This window comes from Trichechus manatus, unplaced genomic scaffold (genome assembly GCF_000243295.1).
Source record: "Trichechus manatus latirostris isolate Lorelei unplaced genomic scaffold, TriManLat1.0 scaffold00049, whole genome shotgun sequence".
NCBI lineage: Eukaryota > Metazoa > Chordata > Mammalia > Sirenia > Trichechidae > Trichechus > Trichechus manatus.
This window is the reverse complement of record NW_004443985.1, coordinates 6,217,423-6,234,677: the sequence shown is the minus strand read 5'-3', so window position 1 is coordinate 6,234,677 and position 17,255 is coordinate 6,217,423. Positions and strand designations below refer to the sequence as shown.

The window sequence follows — 17,255 nt, the reverse complement described above, 5'->3', positions numbered from 1 at the left end:
AGGGTGAGTTTTATGTCATGTAAATGTAAAAATAAATGCAATTATTATATAATCTCTTGCTTAACACTTGAAGTGCTACCAACCCTAAATATTTATATACCTTCATTTTATGAGAATTATGGCTATTACTGATATTCATTCAGTCATTTGGTAATCATTGAGCTTGTTTCTAGAATGTGGGAGGCACCATGGTGAGTTCTGAGTGTTCAGTGGTATGTAGGACAGAAGTAGTACCTACCCTTAAGAAGCTCTTTCATTCCTATGCATGTGCCTTCTATCAGATCACTTGATTTAAATCCCTTATTAGTTCTCTCTTGGTTCTCTGGGGTTTGCAAAGTAGACTTCTTTACATTAAAATAAACTTCTTATTTCAATGTCATATCTATCTACTGGTTTTCTTATTTCTTACACTTAACTCACTTTTTCTTAGAGACCACATGGTTTAGGGTAGAGTTTTGGCTGTAGGTTTGATCCAGTATCTACCACTTCTAGCTATATGATCTTTAGCTAATTATTTATCTCTCTGGGTGTGAAATGGTCGTAGTAGTAGCATCAAAACCTGTCTAACTTCAGAGAGGATAATGAGAATCAAGATCAGCCCAAGGCTGATCCCTATGAGATGGAGGTCAGACATACCTCTACTCTCCAACCTTTTTACCAATTCTGACACCAGCCTTCCCTCCCATGACACTCTCTACTTCTCTTCTGTGTTCAATAATCCATTACAATGGCCACACAGAACTCACCATACTTACAGTTAAATGGTTTCTTAAGGAACAGGGTACAACTCAGGATCAGGAAGCATGTAGGCAGAATCTCCATTCTTCAGTGCAGGACAGCTCTCTCAGCTCTCAGCCATGCAGGCTTCCTCTCAGCTGTCCAGGCCTCCTCCCGGCCCCCTCAGGACAGGCTCCTGTCTGTCACTGACTCTGCTACAGTGCTCCTTCCAGGTCTGTTGTCGCTGGCTCTGCTGCTGGGCCCTTCTGGGCCTCTCGCTGTCTTCAGTGTTACAGCCCTTGACCCGTGTTATAGCTCTTTTAGGAGGGGCCTTGCCTCCTTTTTTTCTCTGCTTCTTCTCTCTTCCTTCTTCTTCCTGCTGCTTCTCTTCCTGCTTCTTTCTGTCTCCCAAAAACCTCTGTTGAGTTGACTGCTTATATACACAACTCCTTGTCAATTTCATGGCATGTCCCCCCCGCCCCCCAGCAGGACTACAAGCTGACCAACCCCCTCTTGGTAGGTCACAGATACTTCATTTGCATAGTAGGTGACAGCTCACCTCATTTGCATAGTCTATTGACCAATCCCTGCAAGGTGCATACCAGTCATATGACAGGCTGCAGCCCAGGACCAGACAAAAAGTATTAAACCACAAGTTGCTTACAGTTTACCCAGGAAATGTCAGTCAAGCTGGACAAAAGTAACAAACCCTCTGGAGTAGAAAACTAGGGCAAAGGCAACTCCTCAGGGCTTAGTGGAAAAGTCTGCTAAGCTGTTTTTCTAAAGAACCAAGGCGAAAGGCCGCATAATGGAATTCAGTTCACCACACTGGGTCTCAGTTTTTTTATATGTTAAAAACAACAGGATGATTCCGCTCTTGTAGAATTACTCTGAAGATTAAATGGGACACAAAATAGTGGCGTAGGGGACTGTTAGGAAAAATTGTGTCCCCCAAAAATATATGTCAACCTGGCTAGGCCATGATTCCCAGTATTGTATGACTGTCCACCATTTTGTCATCTGATGTGATTTTCTTATGTGTTGTAAATCTTGTCTCTATGATGTTAACGAGGCAGGATTAGAGGCAGTTATGTTAATGAGGCAGGACTCAATCTATAAGATTAGGTTGTATTTTGATTCAGTTTCTTTTGAGATATAAAAGAGGAGTGAGCAGACAAAGGAGGACCTCATGCCACTAAGAATGAAGAACCAGGAGCAGAGCACGTCCTTTGGACCTGGGATCCCTGGGCTGAGAATCTCCTAGACCAGGGGAAAATTGAAGATAAGGACCTTTCCCCAGAACTGACAGAGAGAGTCTTTTTCTGGAGCTGGTGCCCTGAATTCAGACTTCTAGCCTCCTAAACTGTGAGAGAATAAACTTGTGTTTATTAAAGCCATCCACTTGTGGTATTTCTGTTATAGCAACACTAAATGACTAAGACAGGAACTTAAAAAATCAGTCTGTCCACTGAAGCAACCATTAAACTGGCAAAAATTGACAAGAGTCAACTTTTTCAGAACTCTGGATCTAATCAAACGCTTACAGCAACCAAGGGAATGATTATTGAAGAAAAAGCCTGCTAAATGTTGGTAAGAGATGAATTGTAGCTTTTTTTGGGGGGGCTTACCTGCCTTCTATCCTCCATCTCCAGCGTGGTGATAGCCATGGGAACAGCAGCCCACATTCGTGGTGTGTCTTGCTGGTGCCAAGAGGCCAATATGGACCTTGTTCTCAGAAAACTTTTTATGTGTTTTGACTTATGTAGTGGTTTCCTGAAGGACTGGAGTAGAGGCTGACCATTATTTCCCCGCCACACACAGATCCCTTGGGCTAGAGCCGCTGACTAGGTGGTGCCTATTGAAAGCCATAGCCACCTGTGGCAAGGGATGGAGCAGCAGACAGATTTAAAAGCCTGGGAAGAAGATGGCTGAGGAGGAAAATCTTGGGGAAATAAGGGCTTTGAAGGGTTCCCACATATACTGGGGATTCTGGAGTGAAACATGTATGTCTAGGGCTGGACACATACTCAGAAGATACCTGTGAGGACCCTACACTTACACCTCTGCCTGATCTTGAACTCTACATAAGCAGGAGGTAAAGGCTAAGGTAGAGTTGTAAGCACTCTGCTTAGCATTGAAGGAGTATCCCAGCTCAGAACCAATCTGCAAAGATGGGGAGAGGTTTTTTTTTTTTTCTGTTTCAGGCATTTAGGGAAATCTATGTCATGCCACTGGGTGGACACTCAGATAACAGAACAAAGACCTGAGTAGACTGACACACAAAGAATACAGTCTGAGAAAATAGTTTGGAAAAGTCTCCAAACAAATTGACAACCCCATCCATCAGCAGTCAACAACGGCAAGCCCTGATGAATGCGGAGAATCAGATTTCTAGGGCTACTTTATTCTGATATCAAAAATATCCAGTTTTCAACAAAAAGTTACAAGGCATACATAGGATGGCACATTCACAGGAAAATAAAATAAGGAAATGGCAGTAATTGTCCTTGAGAAATCCCAGGCATTGGACTTACAAAGACTTTAAATCAACTGTCTTAAATATGTTCAAAGAGCTTAAGGAAATCATGGGCAAAGAACTAAAGTATACCGTGACAGTTATGTATGAACAAAATGATAACATCAATAAAGAGATCAAAATTATAAAAAGGAACCAAATCTAAATTCTGGAACTGAAAAGTATAAAAACTAAAATAAAAATTTCACTAGAGGAATTCAGCATATCTGAGCAGGCAGAAGAATGAATCAGTGAAATTGAAGATAGGACAATAAAAGTAATCCAGTCTAAGGAGCAAAAATAGGTATTCTTGGCTGAAAGCAGAGAATACCAGAAAGATGTTTACTTGTTTTTTATTGACTATGCAAAGACATTTGACTGTGTGGATCCTAACAAATTATAGATAACATTGCAAGATTGATAATTTCAGAACACTTAATTGTGCTTATGTAGAACCTGTATATACACCAAGAGGCAGTTGTTCAAACAAAACAAGGGGATACTATCTTCGTGGTTTAAAATCAGGAAAGGTGTGCATTAGGGTTGTATCCTTTCACCGTACTTATTCAGTCTGTATGCTGAGCAAATAATCTGAGAAGCTGGACTATATGAAGAAGAATATGGCATCAGGATTGGTGGAAGACTAACAACCTGCAATAATATGCAGATGACACAACCTTGCTTGCTGAAAGTGAAGAGGACTTGAAGCACTTACTGATGAAGATCAAAGACCACAGTCTTCAGTATGGATTACACCTCAACATAAAGACGACAAAAGTCCTCACAACTGAACCAATAAGCAACGTGATGATAAATGGAGAAAATATTGATGTTGTCAAGAATTTCATTTTACTTGGATCCACAGTCAATGCCCATGGAGGCAGCAGTCAGGAAATCAAATGACATATTGCATTGGGCAAATCTGCTGCAAAAGACTCTTTGAAGTGTTAAAAAGCAAAGATGTCACTTTGAGGACTAAGGTGCGCCTGACTCAAACCATGGTATTTTCAATCATCTCATATGCATGCAAAAGCTGGACAATGAATAAGGCAGACTAGAAAAATTGATGCCTTTAAATTATGGTGTTGGCAAAGAATGTTGAATATGCCGTGGACTGCCAGAAGATTGAACAAATCTGTCTTGGAAGAAGTACAGCCAGAGTACTCTTTGGAAGAGAGGATGGCAAGACTTCGTATCGTGTAATTTGGACATGTTATCAGGAGGGGCCAGTCCCTGGAGAAGGACATCATGCTTGGTAAAGTAGAGGATCAGCGAAAAAGAGGAAGAGCCCCAATAAGATGGATTGACACAGTGGCTGCAACAATAGGCTCAAGCAGCAAAGATTGTGAGAATGGTGCAGGACCAGGCAGTGTTTCGTTCTGTTACATGCAGGGTCGCTGTCAGTCAGAACCAACTGGACAGCACCTGACAAAAACAACAACAATAAAGAGTAAAAACAAAAAAGAATTAAGAGAAGTGAACAGAGCCCAAGGGGCCTGTGGAATACCATCAAGCCAAAGGAGAGAGAGAGAGAGAAAAGGACAGAAAGAATATTTGAAGAAATAATGGCTGACAGAGATTAGATAAGCCCATAAAATAAAACGAGACTAAATGGGCACCAGCCCAGGGCAAGGATGAGAGGCAGGAGGGGACAGTAAAGCAGGAGTGTTGACATGTCATGGGGTTGGCAACCAGTGTCACAAAACGATATGTATATTGTTTATGAGAAACTGGTTTGCTCTGTAAACCTTCGTCTAAAGTACGATAAAAAAAAAAAGGATGAAATATCCCAGATTTGATGACTCATGTTTTTCATGTGATGTACACATCCAAGAAGCTCAACGAACTCCAGGCAAGTGAGATAAAGAGATTCATACTGAGGTACGTTATCTTCAAATTATTAAAAGATGAATACAGAGAATCTCAAAAGTGGCAAGAGAGATGCAACTCATCACATACAAGGGATCCTCAGTAAGATTAACAGGCGATTTCTCAGCGGGAACCATGAAGGCCAGAAAGTAGTTAGATGACTAGATGACTTATTTGAAGAACTGAAAAGAAAAGAAAAAAAAACCTGTCAACAAAGATTTCTATATCTTTTGAAACTATCCATCAAGAAAGGAGAAATTAAGACAACTGAGGGAGTTCATCACCAGTAGACTAGCTCTGAAGGAAGTCTTTCAGGCTGAAATGAAAGAACACTAGAAAATAAAGCCATTTGAAGAAATAAAGAGCTCCAGTAACGGTAACTACGTAGGCAAATATAAAAGCCAGATCATTGGGTTTTTGGTTTGTAACTTCTCTTTTTCTTTCTTATATGATTTTAAAAGCAAATACATAGAACAATAATTATAAATCTATGTTAATGAACACAATGTATAAAGATGTGATTTGTGACAGTAGCAACATAAAGGGAGGGTGGAACTGGATAGAAGCAGTTCAGAATGCTATGAAGTTCGGTTCATGTCAAGTCAAAGAAGATTATTATAAATGTAAGATGTTAATTGTAGTCTCTGTGGTAACTTATAGGAAAACAACTAAAAATATACAGAAAAGGAATTGAGCGATCACAATGGCACACTTGAAAAAATCAAATACAAAAATTGGCAGTATTGGAGGAAGTGAGGAACAAAAAAGGTATAAGGAATACAGAAAACAAATAGCAAAATGGTAAGTCCTTATCATTATTCACTTTAAATGTAAAAGGATTAAACTGTCCAATTAAAAGACAGAGTCTGGCAGAATGGATGAAAACACATGATCCAAATATAGGCTGTCTACAAGAGATTCACTTTAGATCCAAAGAAACCAATAGGTGAAAGGATAGAAAAAAAATACTCCATGCGAATATTAACCAAAGAGAATTGGGTGACTATTCTAATGTTAGACAAAACAGACTTTAAGTCAAAAATTGTTACAAGAGACAAAGAAGGCCAGTAAGTAAAAGGGTCAGTTCATCAAGAAGACAACAGTTGTTAACATCTATATACCGAACAACAGATCCCAAAATACGGGATGCAAACATGGACAGAATTGAAGGGAGAAATAGGTGGTTTTACAGCAATAGTTGGAGATTTCAGTACCCCACTTTCAGTAATGGATAGAACATCGAGACAGAAGATCAATAAGGAAATAGAGAACCGAACCACAGTATAACCCAACTAGACCTAACAGGCGTATGTAGACTACTCCACGCAACAGCAGTACAAAGCGCTTTTTCCTTTAGTGCACATGGGACCTTCATCAGGGTAGACCATATGTTAAGCCGCAAAAGTCTCAGGTTTAAAAAGATTAATGTTATTCAAAATATCTTCTCTGACCACAGTGGAATAAAGCTAGAAGGAAAACTGGAAAATTTACAAATATGTGAAAAATAACAGTTAACCAGTGCATCAAAAAAGAAATCACAAAGATAATTAGAAAATACTTCCAGATACACGAAAAGGAAAATACAACATATCAACACTTACATGATGTAGTGAAAGCAGTTCTCAGAGGGGAATTTATAGCTGTAAACACCTACGTTAAAAAAGAAAGATCTGAAATCCATAACCTAAATTGTCATGTCAAGGAACTCGATTAAATGGGATAATTTAGAGAACTAATCTAATACAGTGCTTATAGAACCTGTAGGGTCCCTGTGAGTCAGAATTGACTTGACAGCAATGGGTTTGGCTTTTTGGTTAATGGGAGCTTGGAATACAGTAGGCGCTTAATAAGTATTAGTCTCACCACACCCTAGTGGCGCAGTCACTAAAGTGATTGCTAACCAAAAGGTTGGCGGTTCAAAACCCCCAGCGGCTCCACGGGAGAAAGACTTGTCTGTCTGCTTCCATAGAGATTTACAGCCTTGGGAACCCTACGGTGTTGCCTGAGTTGGAACTGACTTGACGGCAGTGGGTTTTTTGGTTTAGTCTCTCATACCACTACGACTTGTCACTGACACTGCTTTGAAAATGAATGTAGGGAACTATTTATAGCAGTGTTTCCTTCCACTTTTGCTGCTTGCAGTTAGTTTGGTGGGTTGTGTTTATATATTCTTATTCTATTTCTTACTGAGACATTATTCAGATACCATTGATGTCGCTCTTTTAAAAGATACGTTTCAGTAGGTTTTAGTATATTCACAAAATTGCGCAGTCATCACAACTCTGTAATTCAAGAACATTTTCATTAATCCAGAAAGAAACCTCCTACCAGTTAACAGTCACTCCCCAGCCTTTAGCAACCACGAATCTATTTTCTGTTTCCTGGATTTGCCTTTTCTGGACATTGAATGTAAATGGAATTAGACAGTGTGCGGCCTTTTGTGTCTGATTTCTTCCGCTTAGCATAATGTTTTCAAGGTTCATTCACACTGTAATATGTATTAGGACTTCCGTACTTTTTATTACTAACTAATACTTCATTGTCTGGCCGTACCACATTTTTAAAATTCATTTTTCGTTTAATGGACATTTGGATTGTTTCTACTTTTTGGCTATTATGAATAGTGCTGCCGTGAACATTTACATCCAAGTGTTTGTATGGACACAGGTTTTCATTTCTCTTGGGTATATGCCTGCGATTAAAATTACTGGGTTCTATGGTAACTCTGTGTTCGACCTTTGAGGAAGTGCCAGACTGTTTTCCAAAGCAGCTGCACCATTTTACATTTCCACCAACAGTACATGAGGGTTGCAGGTCCTCTACATCTTGCCATCTCGTGTTATCATTTCTCTTTTTATGTTAGCCATCGTAGTGGGTATGAAAGGAGCCCTGGTGGCACAGTGGTTAAAGCGCTTGGCTGCAAACTGCAAGGTCAATGGTTCGAGCCCACCAGCCACCCCACGGGAGAAAAGACCTGGCGATCTCCTCCTGTAAACATTTACAGCGTGGGAGGCCCTGTGGGGGCAGTTCTACTCTGTTATATAGGGTTACTGTGAGTCGGAATCTCTTGATGGCACACGACCACAGTGGGTATGAAGTGTGGTATTTCACTGTGGTTTTGGTTAGCATTTCCCTCATGACTAATCATGTTGAGCACCTTTTTATGGGCTGATTGGCTGTTTGTATATCTTCTTTAGAGAAATGTCTATTCAAACTCTTTCTCCATTTTTAAATTGGGTTCTTTCTTTTTATTGTGGAGTTGTGAGAGTTCGTTATATATTCTGGATTAAGCCCCTTATCAGGTACGTGACTTCCAAATATTTTCTCCAATTTGTGGGTTGTATTTTCACTTTTTGATAGTTGTCTTTTGAAATGCAACAGTTTTTAATTTTGATGAAGTCCAATTTAACTATTTTTTTCTTTGATTTCTTATGATTTTGGTGCTGTAGTTAAGAAACTTTGTTGAAAATCCATTGCCCATAAACTTAAGGGTGTATTTCTGGACTCTCAATTCTATGCTAGTGATCTGCTTGTCTTTCCTCATGCCAGTATCAATCTCACTATTTCAATTACTGTCGCTTTGTAGTAAGTTTTGAAAATGAGACGTGTGAGTCCTCCAACTTTGTTTTTCTTTTTCAAGATTAGTTTGGCTCTTCTGGAAATCCCTTGCAATTCCCCATGAATTTTAGGATCAGCTTGTCAAATGTTGTAGAAAAGGTGGCTGATATTTTGATAGGGATTGTGTTAAATACGTAGATCAGTTCGAGGAGTGTTGCTGTTGTTGTTAGAGCCTTAGAGTCGTTTCCAACTCCTAGTGACCCCACGTGACCGAGTAGAACTGCCCCATACGTAATCTTTATGCAAGCAGGTCGCTAGGTCTTTCTCCCGCAGAGCATCTGGGTGAGTTCGAACCGCCAACGTTTCGGTTAGCAACCGGGTGCTTAACTGTTTGCACCACCAGGGCTCCTTGAGGACAGTTGCTGTCTTACACTATTAAGTCTTCAATCCGTGGACATAGGGTTTCTCTCAATTTATTTACATATTTAATCTTTTTAATGATGTTTTATAATTTTCAGTGTCTTATACTTTGTTGTATTTATTAAGTAGTTTATCCTTTTTCATGCTATTGTAAATGACATTATTTTCTTGATTTCATTTTTGGTGGTTCATGGTTAGTGTATAGAAATGGAATTTATTTTTGTATATTAACTTTGTATCCTGCAACCTTGCTGAACTCCTTGATTAGTTCTAATAGATTTTTTATGAATTCCTGAGTATTTTCTACATACAAAATCATGTCATCTGAGAACAGAGATTGCTTTATTTCTTCCTTTCCAATATGGATGTCTGTTATTTCCTTGTCTTGCCTAATTGCCCTCGCAAGAACCTCCAATCAGTGTAGCATAGAAGCAACTGTGTGTTGCCTTTTTTATGAAATGGTGATAAGATATAAAAAATACTTTATGCCCATCAATATTGGAGTATAGTGGCTTCATGAAATTAGTATAATTATATCTGTGGGTTAGTGATTGGGCTGTTCTATTTGGTATAAAAAACATGTAACAATGTTTTTGTTTTTAGTATTGGTTGAAGAACATTTTAACAGTTTCTTTTTTTTTCTTCTTCCAGGTTTTCTCAAACAGTGATGAAGGCCTTATTAACAAAAAGTTACCCAAGGAACTTCTCTTAAGGTAAGTGTAGATATGTTTTAGGTAAGTTCAGATTTGATTAGTCATCAAGTTCCAAGAGTATCTTTTTTCTCACTATGAGTCCATAGCATAGAAAAAAAGAAGTAGCCTAACTGACTTTTTGTTTTTGTTTTATAGAATGCTGTTCAGCTTGTTGTTAAATTTTACTTGATCGAATCCAGAACGTACTAAAGTATGTACATAGCATGGGTCTGGATTCTTTTGGTAATGTGGTAAGTATTGTAATAGTCTCCAGTAGGTGCCACTGTTTGGTATCAGTAGATGGTTGTCATGTCGTCAGTAATATGAAGAGGGAGTATTGCTAAGGTTGTGAGCTCCTAAAGTCACAGACTTTTAGATGTTGTCGGATAAATGGGTTTTAAAATGAGTGCAGAAAATAAGTATAGGCATGGTATGTTCTCCTTAAACACTTAAAATGCTGTCAACCCCAAATACTGATTTTTTTTTTTTTACTCATTTTATGAGCATTATATGCTGACAGTGAGTACTATAAAACAGGCTTTTTGGTTTTTGTTTATTTCTAGTATCCCTCTATATACAGTAAATGTTATTTTGCCTGTTATTTTACCAAGGAAAGCTCTCAACCAACATTTGTTGACCCTGAGATATTGCCATTTTCTTTAGTACTCTGTAATCATCAAAGAAATCTTACTTTAGTTTAGGGTGTTGTTACATTTTAACTCTTCACAAAAATTAATACAAGTACACACGGTGATCTTTGAATGGCATTTCCCAAACTCTGTTTCTCGTATCGCCAATATCCACAGAACAAAACAGGCAGCAGGTTCTGTGACCAAATAAGTGTGGGAAACACTGGGTTAAACAAAACCAATTTTTTTTACTTTTTAATTTTACTTTAGGATTTTTCAGAGCCACAGTAGGCTAATGTGTATGGTGATGCTTCAAGATGGGTAGTTGTGGCATTTCAAACTTACTTCCTGTCTGTGGAGGCCTTTTCCTATCTCATGGGCAACTTCTGGGAAATGCTGACCTAGAGTAGGAGATTGACCAGATGACTCTCTTCTCTGACCTAGCTAAATCTCATTTTAACATTTGGGGAATGAGTATGAGTTTTGTTTAAGTATTGGGAGTAATTCTTGTCATCTGTCCCTGAGTCTACCACAGAGTCACTTTGTAAATGCCACAGGTTAAAAACGAACACTAAACCCATTGCCATTGACTTGATTCCGACTCATAGCAGCCCTGTAGGACAGAGCAGAACTGCCCCATAGGGTTTCCAAACAGTGGCTGGTGGATTCGAACTGCCAACCTTTTGGTGAGCAGCCAAGCTCTTAACCACTGCGCCACCAGGGCTCTGGTGTGAGGACTCAGCTTGGCGGTAGTGGTCACATTTCAGAGGCTTCAGTGGGATTTTTCCTTAGCCATCCTGTGTTATTTGGCACTGTTGTCATGAGCTCATTCTACTCAGTATATATTTAAAAAAAAAACTGATTGACAGGATCATATGAAAAGTGTCACAATTATATTTTATCCCAGTAAAACCAATATTTGTTTGGATAGATAGAATATCCTTGGACGTTTGAATCATCTTAAGGTAAGAAAGCTGTGAAAAGGAAGGCGTGTGTGTGTATCATATAAACCCATGAGGTCTTGATCAAGCACACTAAACTGTCAGAACCAGTATTGCTGGGTGAGGGCAGGCATCAGCAACTACAAGGGACACCACCCACAACAGACTGCAATGTGTACGGTGTCCACAGAATTGTGCAGTGTGCAGCACCCGGCCAGAGCACTGTTCTAGCACAGATGTCCAGCTATAATACGAATATGGCCTCCTTACTCTGGGGAACCGTAGCCAACTTCAGGCTGACCCATATTAGTCACTCATCCCTGGGATGTCATTAAACTCCACCCTTTGCATGATTACTGCTACTGACTGTGACTCAAGGATATTAATTTAGTATTTTTTCACATCTGGTAGGGTAGCTTTTACACTCTACCCAGCCACGGAGTGGTTTCTGTCTGCTGGGGAAAAAAAGAGGCGGGGAGGATAGGCCATGTAAAAGACCAGTAAAGAATTAAGGAATTATATTCACTTTTTGTGATAGTGTAATTTCTAAACCGAAGTCCTAGAAATAATTTTAGTTCTTTTAAAGACCCATGATGATCCCAGCGGTTCAGAATCCTGGAGGCTGTCATTGCTAGTTGTAGCTTTTAAATCATACCACAAGGCTCGCTCATACATCATTTTTCTCAAAAGATTTGCCATTTGAGAGCAAGTGTTCATAACACGTCTCATCATAGATTTGCCTCCCCACTTCTGTTCTCATTTTGGAGCCTGTAAGGGGAATTTAAAGTACTGCTACTACAGGTCTCTGACTCCTGAATCTCAAAATTAACTCTCGCCAACCAGAGTATTTTTGGTTTTTTGTTTATTTACTTTTTGGTGGACTTAAATCATTTCTGCCATTTTATCCTGAGAATTTGTATTCTCAGTAATAGTAGCTCTCCCATTCCCTAGCTCTAGTCTTTCTAAGCCAAACTTCGAAGGAGGATTTGAACCAGTTACCAAAGCAGCCACCTTCATCGTCTGTTAATTTCACAACTGTGCGTGCGACAAAGGCCCCACCCTCGTGGAACGGATGTCTTATTTTCTGCTCTGTTAAATGATGTCTTCTCCTTTCGGTCTTCCCTAGGCTTACGTTTTCGCTGCATATTGTAGACTTCTTTATGGCAGTGCAGACTCTTGTCTGTCTTCTTGTTGAATTCCTGTTCACCTTTGGTGTTACTTCATCAATAGATGTGAATTCTTTGACTTTATGATAATCTTACTTGCTTTCAGCCAAGGTCATTTTCTCTTCTGCTATTTTTGAGTGCCATCCATTACCACCCTCTTAAATTCTCCCGAGCTTCCATTGCCAATCACGTCAGGTGAAGCTGCGGCTTCTACTCTGGAACCTTTAACAAGCATAACCTGGAATGATGGTCGTGCCTCTTTTCATCTCTTTGTATTACTTTGAATTCAATCAGAAGAATCTGTTAGTGTCGCTTTCATCTGATCGTCTTGTTGCTAATTTTAAGAATACCCAATGCTGTTAATTCACTGATTACTTCCACTGTCTATCCTTAGTTTGTTACTCAACAACTTTTTACAATTTTGCTTTTTTACCCAGCCTTCACTCATAAATGAAAGGTAGTCACATTCTTCCTCTTTGCCCTTTGCTCCTCAGCAAACAGCTTGTGATTTTATGCTTTCTGGGGATTCAGTTATATAATGCTTACAACAATGGGAGTATTTGATTTATTGTAACCTGTAGTGAGTCGGTTTGCCCTTGCATATGCTTGTCCTCATCATTATAGTCGCTGTTACTTCTGGAGCCAGACTTTCTGGGATGACATTTCAGCTCTCCCCGTCTATTAGTTGTGTGGCCTTCATCAAGTTCATTGTTTCTCTGGGCTTTAACTTCATCATCTGTCAAATGGTAATAATCGTTCTTACTCTGTGGGGTCGTTGCTACCAGCTTAGAGTACTTGGCACTTAATAAATGTTAACCCTTATTGTTATTGACTAATATCAATTCTGGATGCCTGAATACTTAATTAATGATATTTACTGCTGCAGTAGATTTTAATGCAACAACTGATAAAGCAAGCTGTCCTGCTATGGATCTTAATGTATGCTATTGCTAAAAATATCTCGGTAAAGGACCTGAATATTAAGTAAGTCTCCACAGCCCAATGTTTCATTTCGTCAAGATGGCCTAGTTCATTTCAACGGAAATGCGTACTATGATTTTATATTCAACTAGCAACTACTAGGGCTTAAGCAGATTTGTCGTGGTGTTGTGACAACTGATAATTATTTTGGTATTATAAAAATGACAGTATCTTGGAAAGAACTGTCTGTTTTTTGAGAACAGAAGTCTATGTGAGTTGACCGTTGGCCTAAAACTCAGATTGTACATTTTAATACTAATTTGTTTGACCTTAAGTTTTGATTTCCGTTATGGTCGCTCTCACATGTTGCTGATGAAATGAAGACACACGTAAACTACTTCACAAGAGAGAGTGGGTGAGACCCGCAGGACACAGTTCAAAACGTTCTGAGAAGACGGAGTTCTTGTTAGCAATAAATAACAACGAAAGGAATCTCTTACTAGACAGATTAAAAAAAAATAACCTAAGTCGTCATTTATGTAATGTCTTTCTTTTTTAAACTTAACATGTATACATTGCAAAATGGTGTATGTTGGCTGGATGAAGGACGGTTTACTTGCCTCAAATGAGAGAGCTGAGTCTAATAATTTTGGGCAGTATGGAATGAAACTACATAATTACATATAATTTAGCAGTTTTAGTAGTTGAATCTGCTAGGGAAAATTGTAAAATGACTAGTGATTAAATTCTCAAATACTCCTTTTTGAAAATATGTAAGCCAATCCCGCGAGTGAGATTGTGGTTTTCGCTGGAATCTTTAAGTTACAGCCCAGTGTTTGCAAGTAATCACAGAACCTAGGGCAGCCCTGTAGTAAGGGGCTCATTCCTGTTGTGGGTGTATCATTGAGAGGGTTATTCTTGCCTGCTGATTGGTTTCAGCACTCCATGGACTTTTTCAAGGATGAATGCCCCTACCTCCTGCTGTCTGTGATGCTGGCTGCTTTATGTATATTCCAAGGCAGCCTAACAGGTAAGATGCTCTTTTAGGGGTTCACACTACAACTTCAAGTTATCAAATATCTACGCAGGTTATTTTGTTGTTGTTAAAGGGTTTAATTGGTTTGTTTTTATTTTTTACCTTGCATGAGGCAAAATAAGATGCAGAAGCATAAAAGCCCTTTTCATTACGCATAAAAGCCCTTTTCATTACCTCTCTACATTATTTGACACTATTTTAGGGTTGGCATTTAAGCCCAAATCATGGCAGAAGCAGATTTTCGTTAGTCCAAGTTGGAGTTATCCTCGTACATTAAAACCTTGATAATGCCTTTGAATTTTTTGTCTACATTGAGGTGGCCCGAAACCCCAGTAAAACTCTGCAGATAAGGAAGGATAGAACTAGATACATTTCTGCCCTAATGTCTGATTCCTGCAGTTATTTTAGAGACCTGTTAATTTAAAAACATTGAATACTGTAGTTACAATGGAAAAGATTGGTTAATTTCTCTCTAAGAAAATATAGCAAAAAATACCATACCAGGGATAAATAGCACAGTTGTGAGTGAAATAATTAAAATACACATTATAAGCAATGGCTAATTTCTTCAGTGTACAAAGAAAAACACCCTTAAAATTGTTTATGATTTCTTGCTTTTTAAGATAATTTTTATTATAAGTATACGTGTGACTAAACAGTTTAATGTTTACTTTTGCTTGTTTATTAACCATAAAAAAATATATATTTTTGAGACATTTTTGCCACTAAAAATTATGTTACTAAGAGTGATCTGTGCTGCTCTGTTTGGCTGTTGCTCATTCATTTTTACTGCTGAATAATATTCCATTGTGTGAATACACCAAAAGTTACTTACTGATTTCCCTGTTGATGAGTACTTGGATTCCTTCCAGTGGTTTGATAATAAAAGCAGTGCTGCTGTTCTAGTCGCCGTCTCCTGGTCTACGAGTCTCAGAGTGTCTCTAGGAGTGGTGTGCCAGAAGTCATAGGCTATACAAATACTTAACCTTACAATATTGTTTTTCCAAAGTGGTCTTACCAATTTGTATTCATACTAGCAATGGGTGACAGAGTCAGTTGAGTCATATCCTTTCCAACACTTAGTGTTTTCACGTTTTAATTTTTACCACAGAAATGTAGAATGGCATCTCATTGTGCTCTTTATTAGAATTTCCCTGAATTCTAGTAAGGTTGAGTATCTGTTCATATGCTTATCAGCCACACGTATTTCTTCTTCTGTGAAATGCATGTTTGCCTTTTGCCTGTTGATTTATTTGTAGTTGTTTTTTAAAATATATTCTCAGCACTAATATTTGTTCTGAGATTAAGGTTTATTTTACAAGTAATTTCTCCCAGTTTGTAACTTGTTTTTTTTTTTTTTTTTAATATTTTTAAGGTGTCTTTTCATGAACAGACACCTTTTATGAAGTCAGATCCTCCAAAGGAATGCCATATCACCTCTGTTATATATGTCTGCATTTATATCTAGAGTCTTTATCCTGTTCTATTTCTCTGTGTGCCAATACCACGTATTTGGTAAGGCGTCTGTATTTTTGAGTGATGAGGGCATATACCTTTATTTCTCGTATTTTCTTTATCTGATTTTGAAATCAAAGTTATGGAAGCCTCATAGAATTGAGTTGGGGAGTGTTCACTTTTTTCCTGATGTCTGGAAGAGTGTTTGTCTTGGTATTAACTAGTCCTTGAAAGCCTAATATAACTATAAAATTATCTGAACCTAAAATTTTCTTTGTAGGAAAATTTAACTAATTTGTTTAATAGGATTTTTCAAACTTTGTATTTCTTCTTGAGTCACTTTTGCTAGTTTTATTTTTCTAGAAATTTGTCCATTTCATCTAAATTTTAAAATTCATTGTCTTGAAAGTTCTTTTTAAATTCTGCAGAATCTGTTGTAATGTGCTCATTTTAATTTGTAATATAATTTTGTTCAAGCGTTTACTCTTTCCTTTCTTGATCAGCCTTATTTGAACTTTACCTACTTTGTTAGTCTTCAAAGAACCAGCCTTTGGCTTTATTCTTTTCTAATTTTTCTTTGTTTTCTATTTTAACAATGTCTATTCATATCTTTTTAAATCCCATTCTTCTTCCTTCTTGAGTTTATTCTGTTTATTTTTGCTACCTTCATAAGTTGGACATTGAGCTCATTATTTTTCAGCCATCTTGGCAATAAACTCAAAGCTCTACTTTTGTTGCATTCCACAAATGTTTAGCGTTTTTCTTACCTTTCAATTTCATTTTAGATGAGGGTTTACATTTCAGTTTATCAATTTCCATTGTTTCTTCTGTAATCCAGGCATTATTTTTTCTTTAAAAAAAATTTTTTTTATTGTAAAGTTTAACGTGTATTTAGAGAACCACACAAAACAAATATATAAAACAAACACCCTTGTACCCGCCTAGGTCAATAAATTAAACTTCATCAGTCACAAGGAAGCACCTTGATGTACCATCAAAATCACAGTCACTTATCTCTCTTCCGAAAGGAACTACTATCTTGATTTTTATGCTTATCACTATATTTCATTGCTTTATAGATTTATCACCCAAATGTGTATCCCCAGACATTATAGTTCATTTTTAATCCGCTTAAAATTTTTTTGTTGTATTTTAGATGAGGGTTTACAGAGCAAATCTCGCCCTTGCCCCTGGGCTGGGGTGCCCATTTAGTCTTACTTTGTTTCATGGGTCTGTCTAATCTCTGGCTGAAGGGTGAACCTCAGGAGTGTCTTTAGTACTGAGTTAAAAGAGAGTGTAGGAGCCATACCCTTGGCGTTTCCCCAGTCTCTGTCAG

The 17,255-nt window shown here is 38.2% G+C and overlaps 1 protein-coding gene across 2 annotated transcripts in view; it reads left to right on the top strand.

Annotated features, from left to right (window-relative positions):
- Positions 1–17,255, top strand: part of FBXL2 (F-box and leucine rich repeat protein 2) — a 96,264-nt gene that overhangs the window by 17,784 nt on the left and 61,225 nt on the right. The window contains exons 2-3 of one of the 2 annotated variants that reach the window (XM_012555831.2): positions 9,731–9,792; positions 9,928–10,022. In XM_012555831.2, coding sequence (XP_012411285.1) covers positions 9,985–10,022 — 38 coding nt within the window. In that variant the 5' untranslated portion in view covers positions 9,731–9,792; positions 9,928–9,984. The remainder of the gene's footprint in view (positions 1–9,730; positions 9,793–9,927; positions 10,023–17,255) is intronic. The other variant, XM_004377343.2, reaches the window with a different exon arrangement.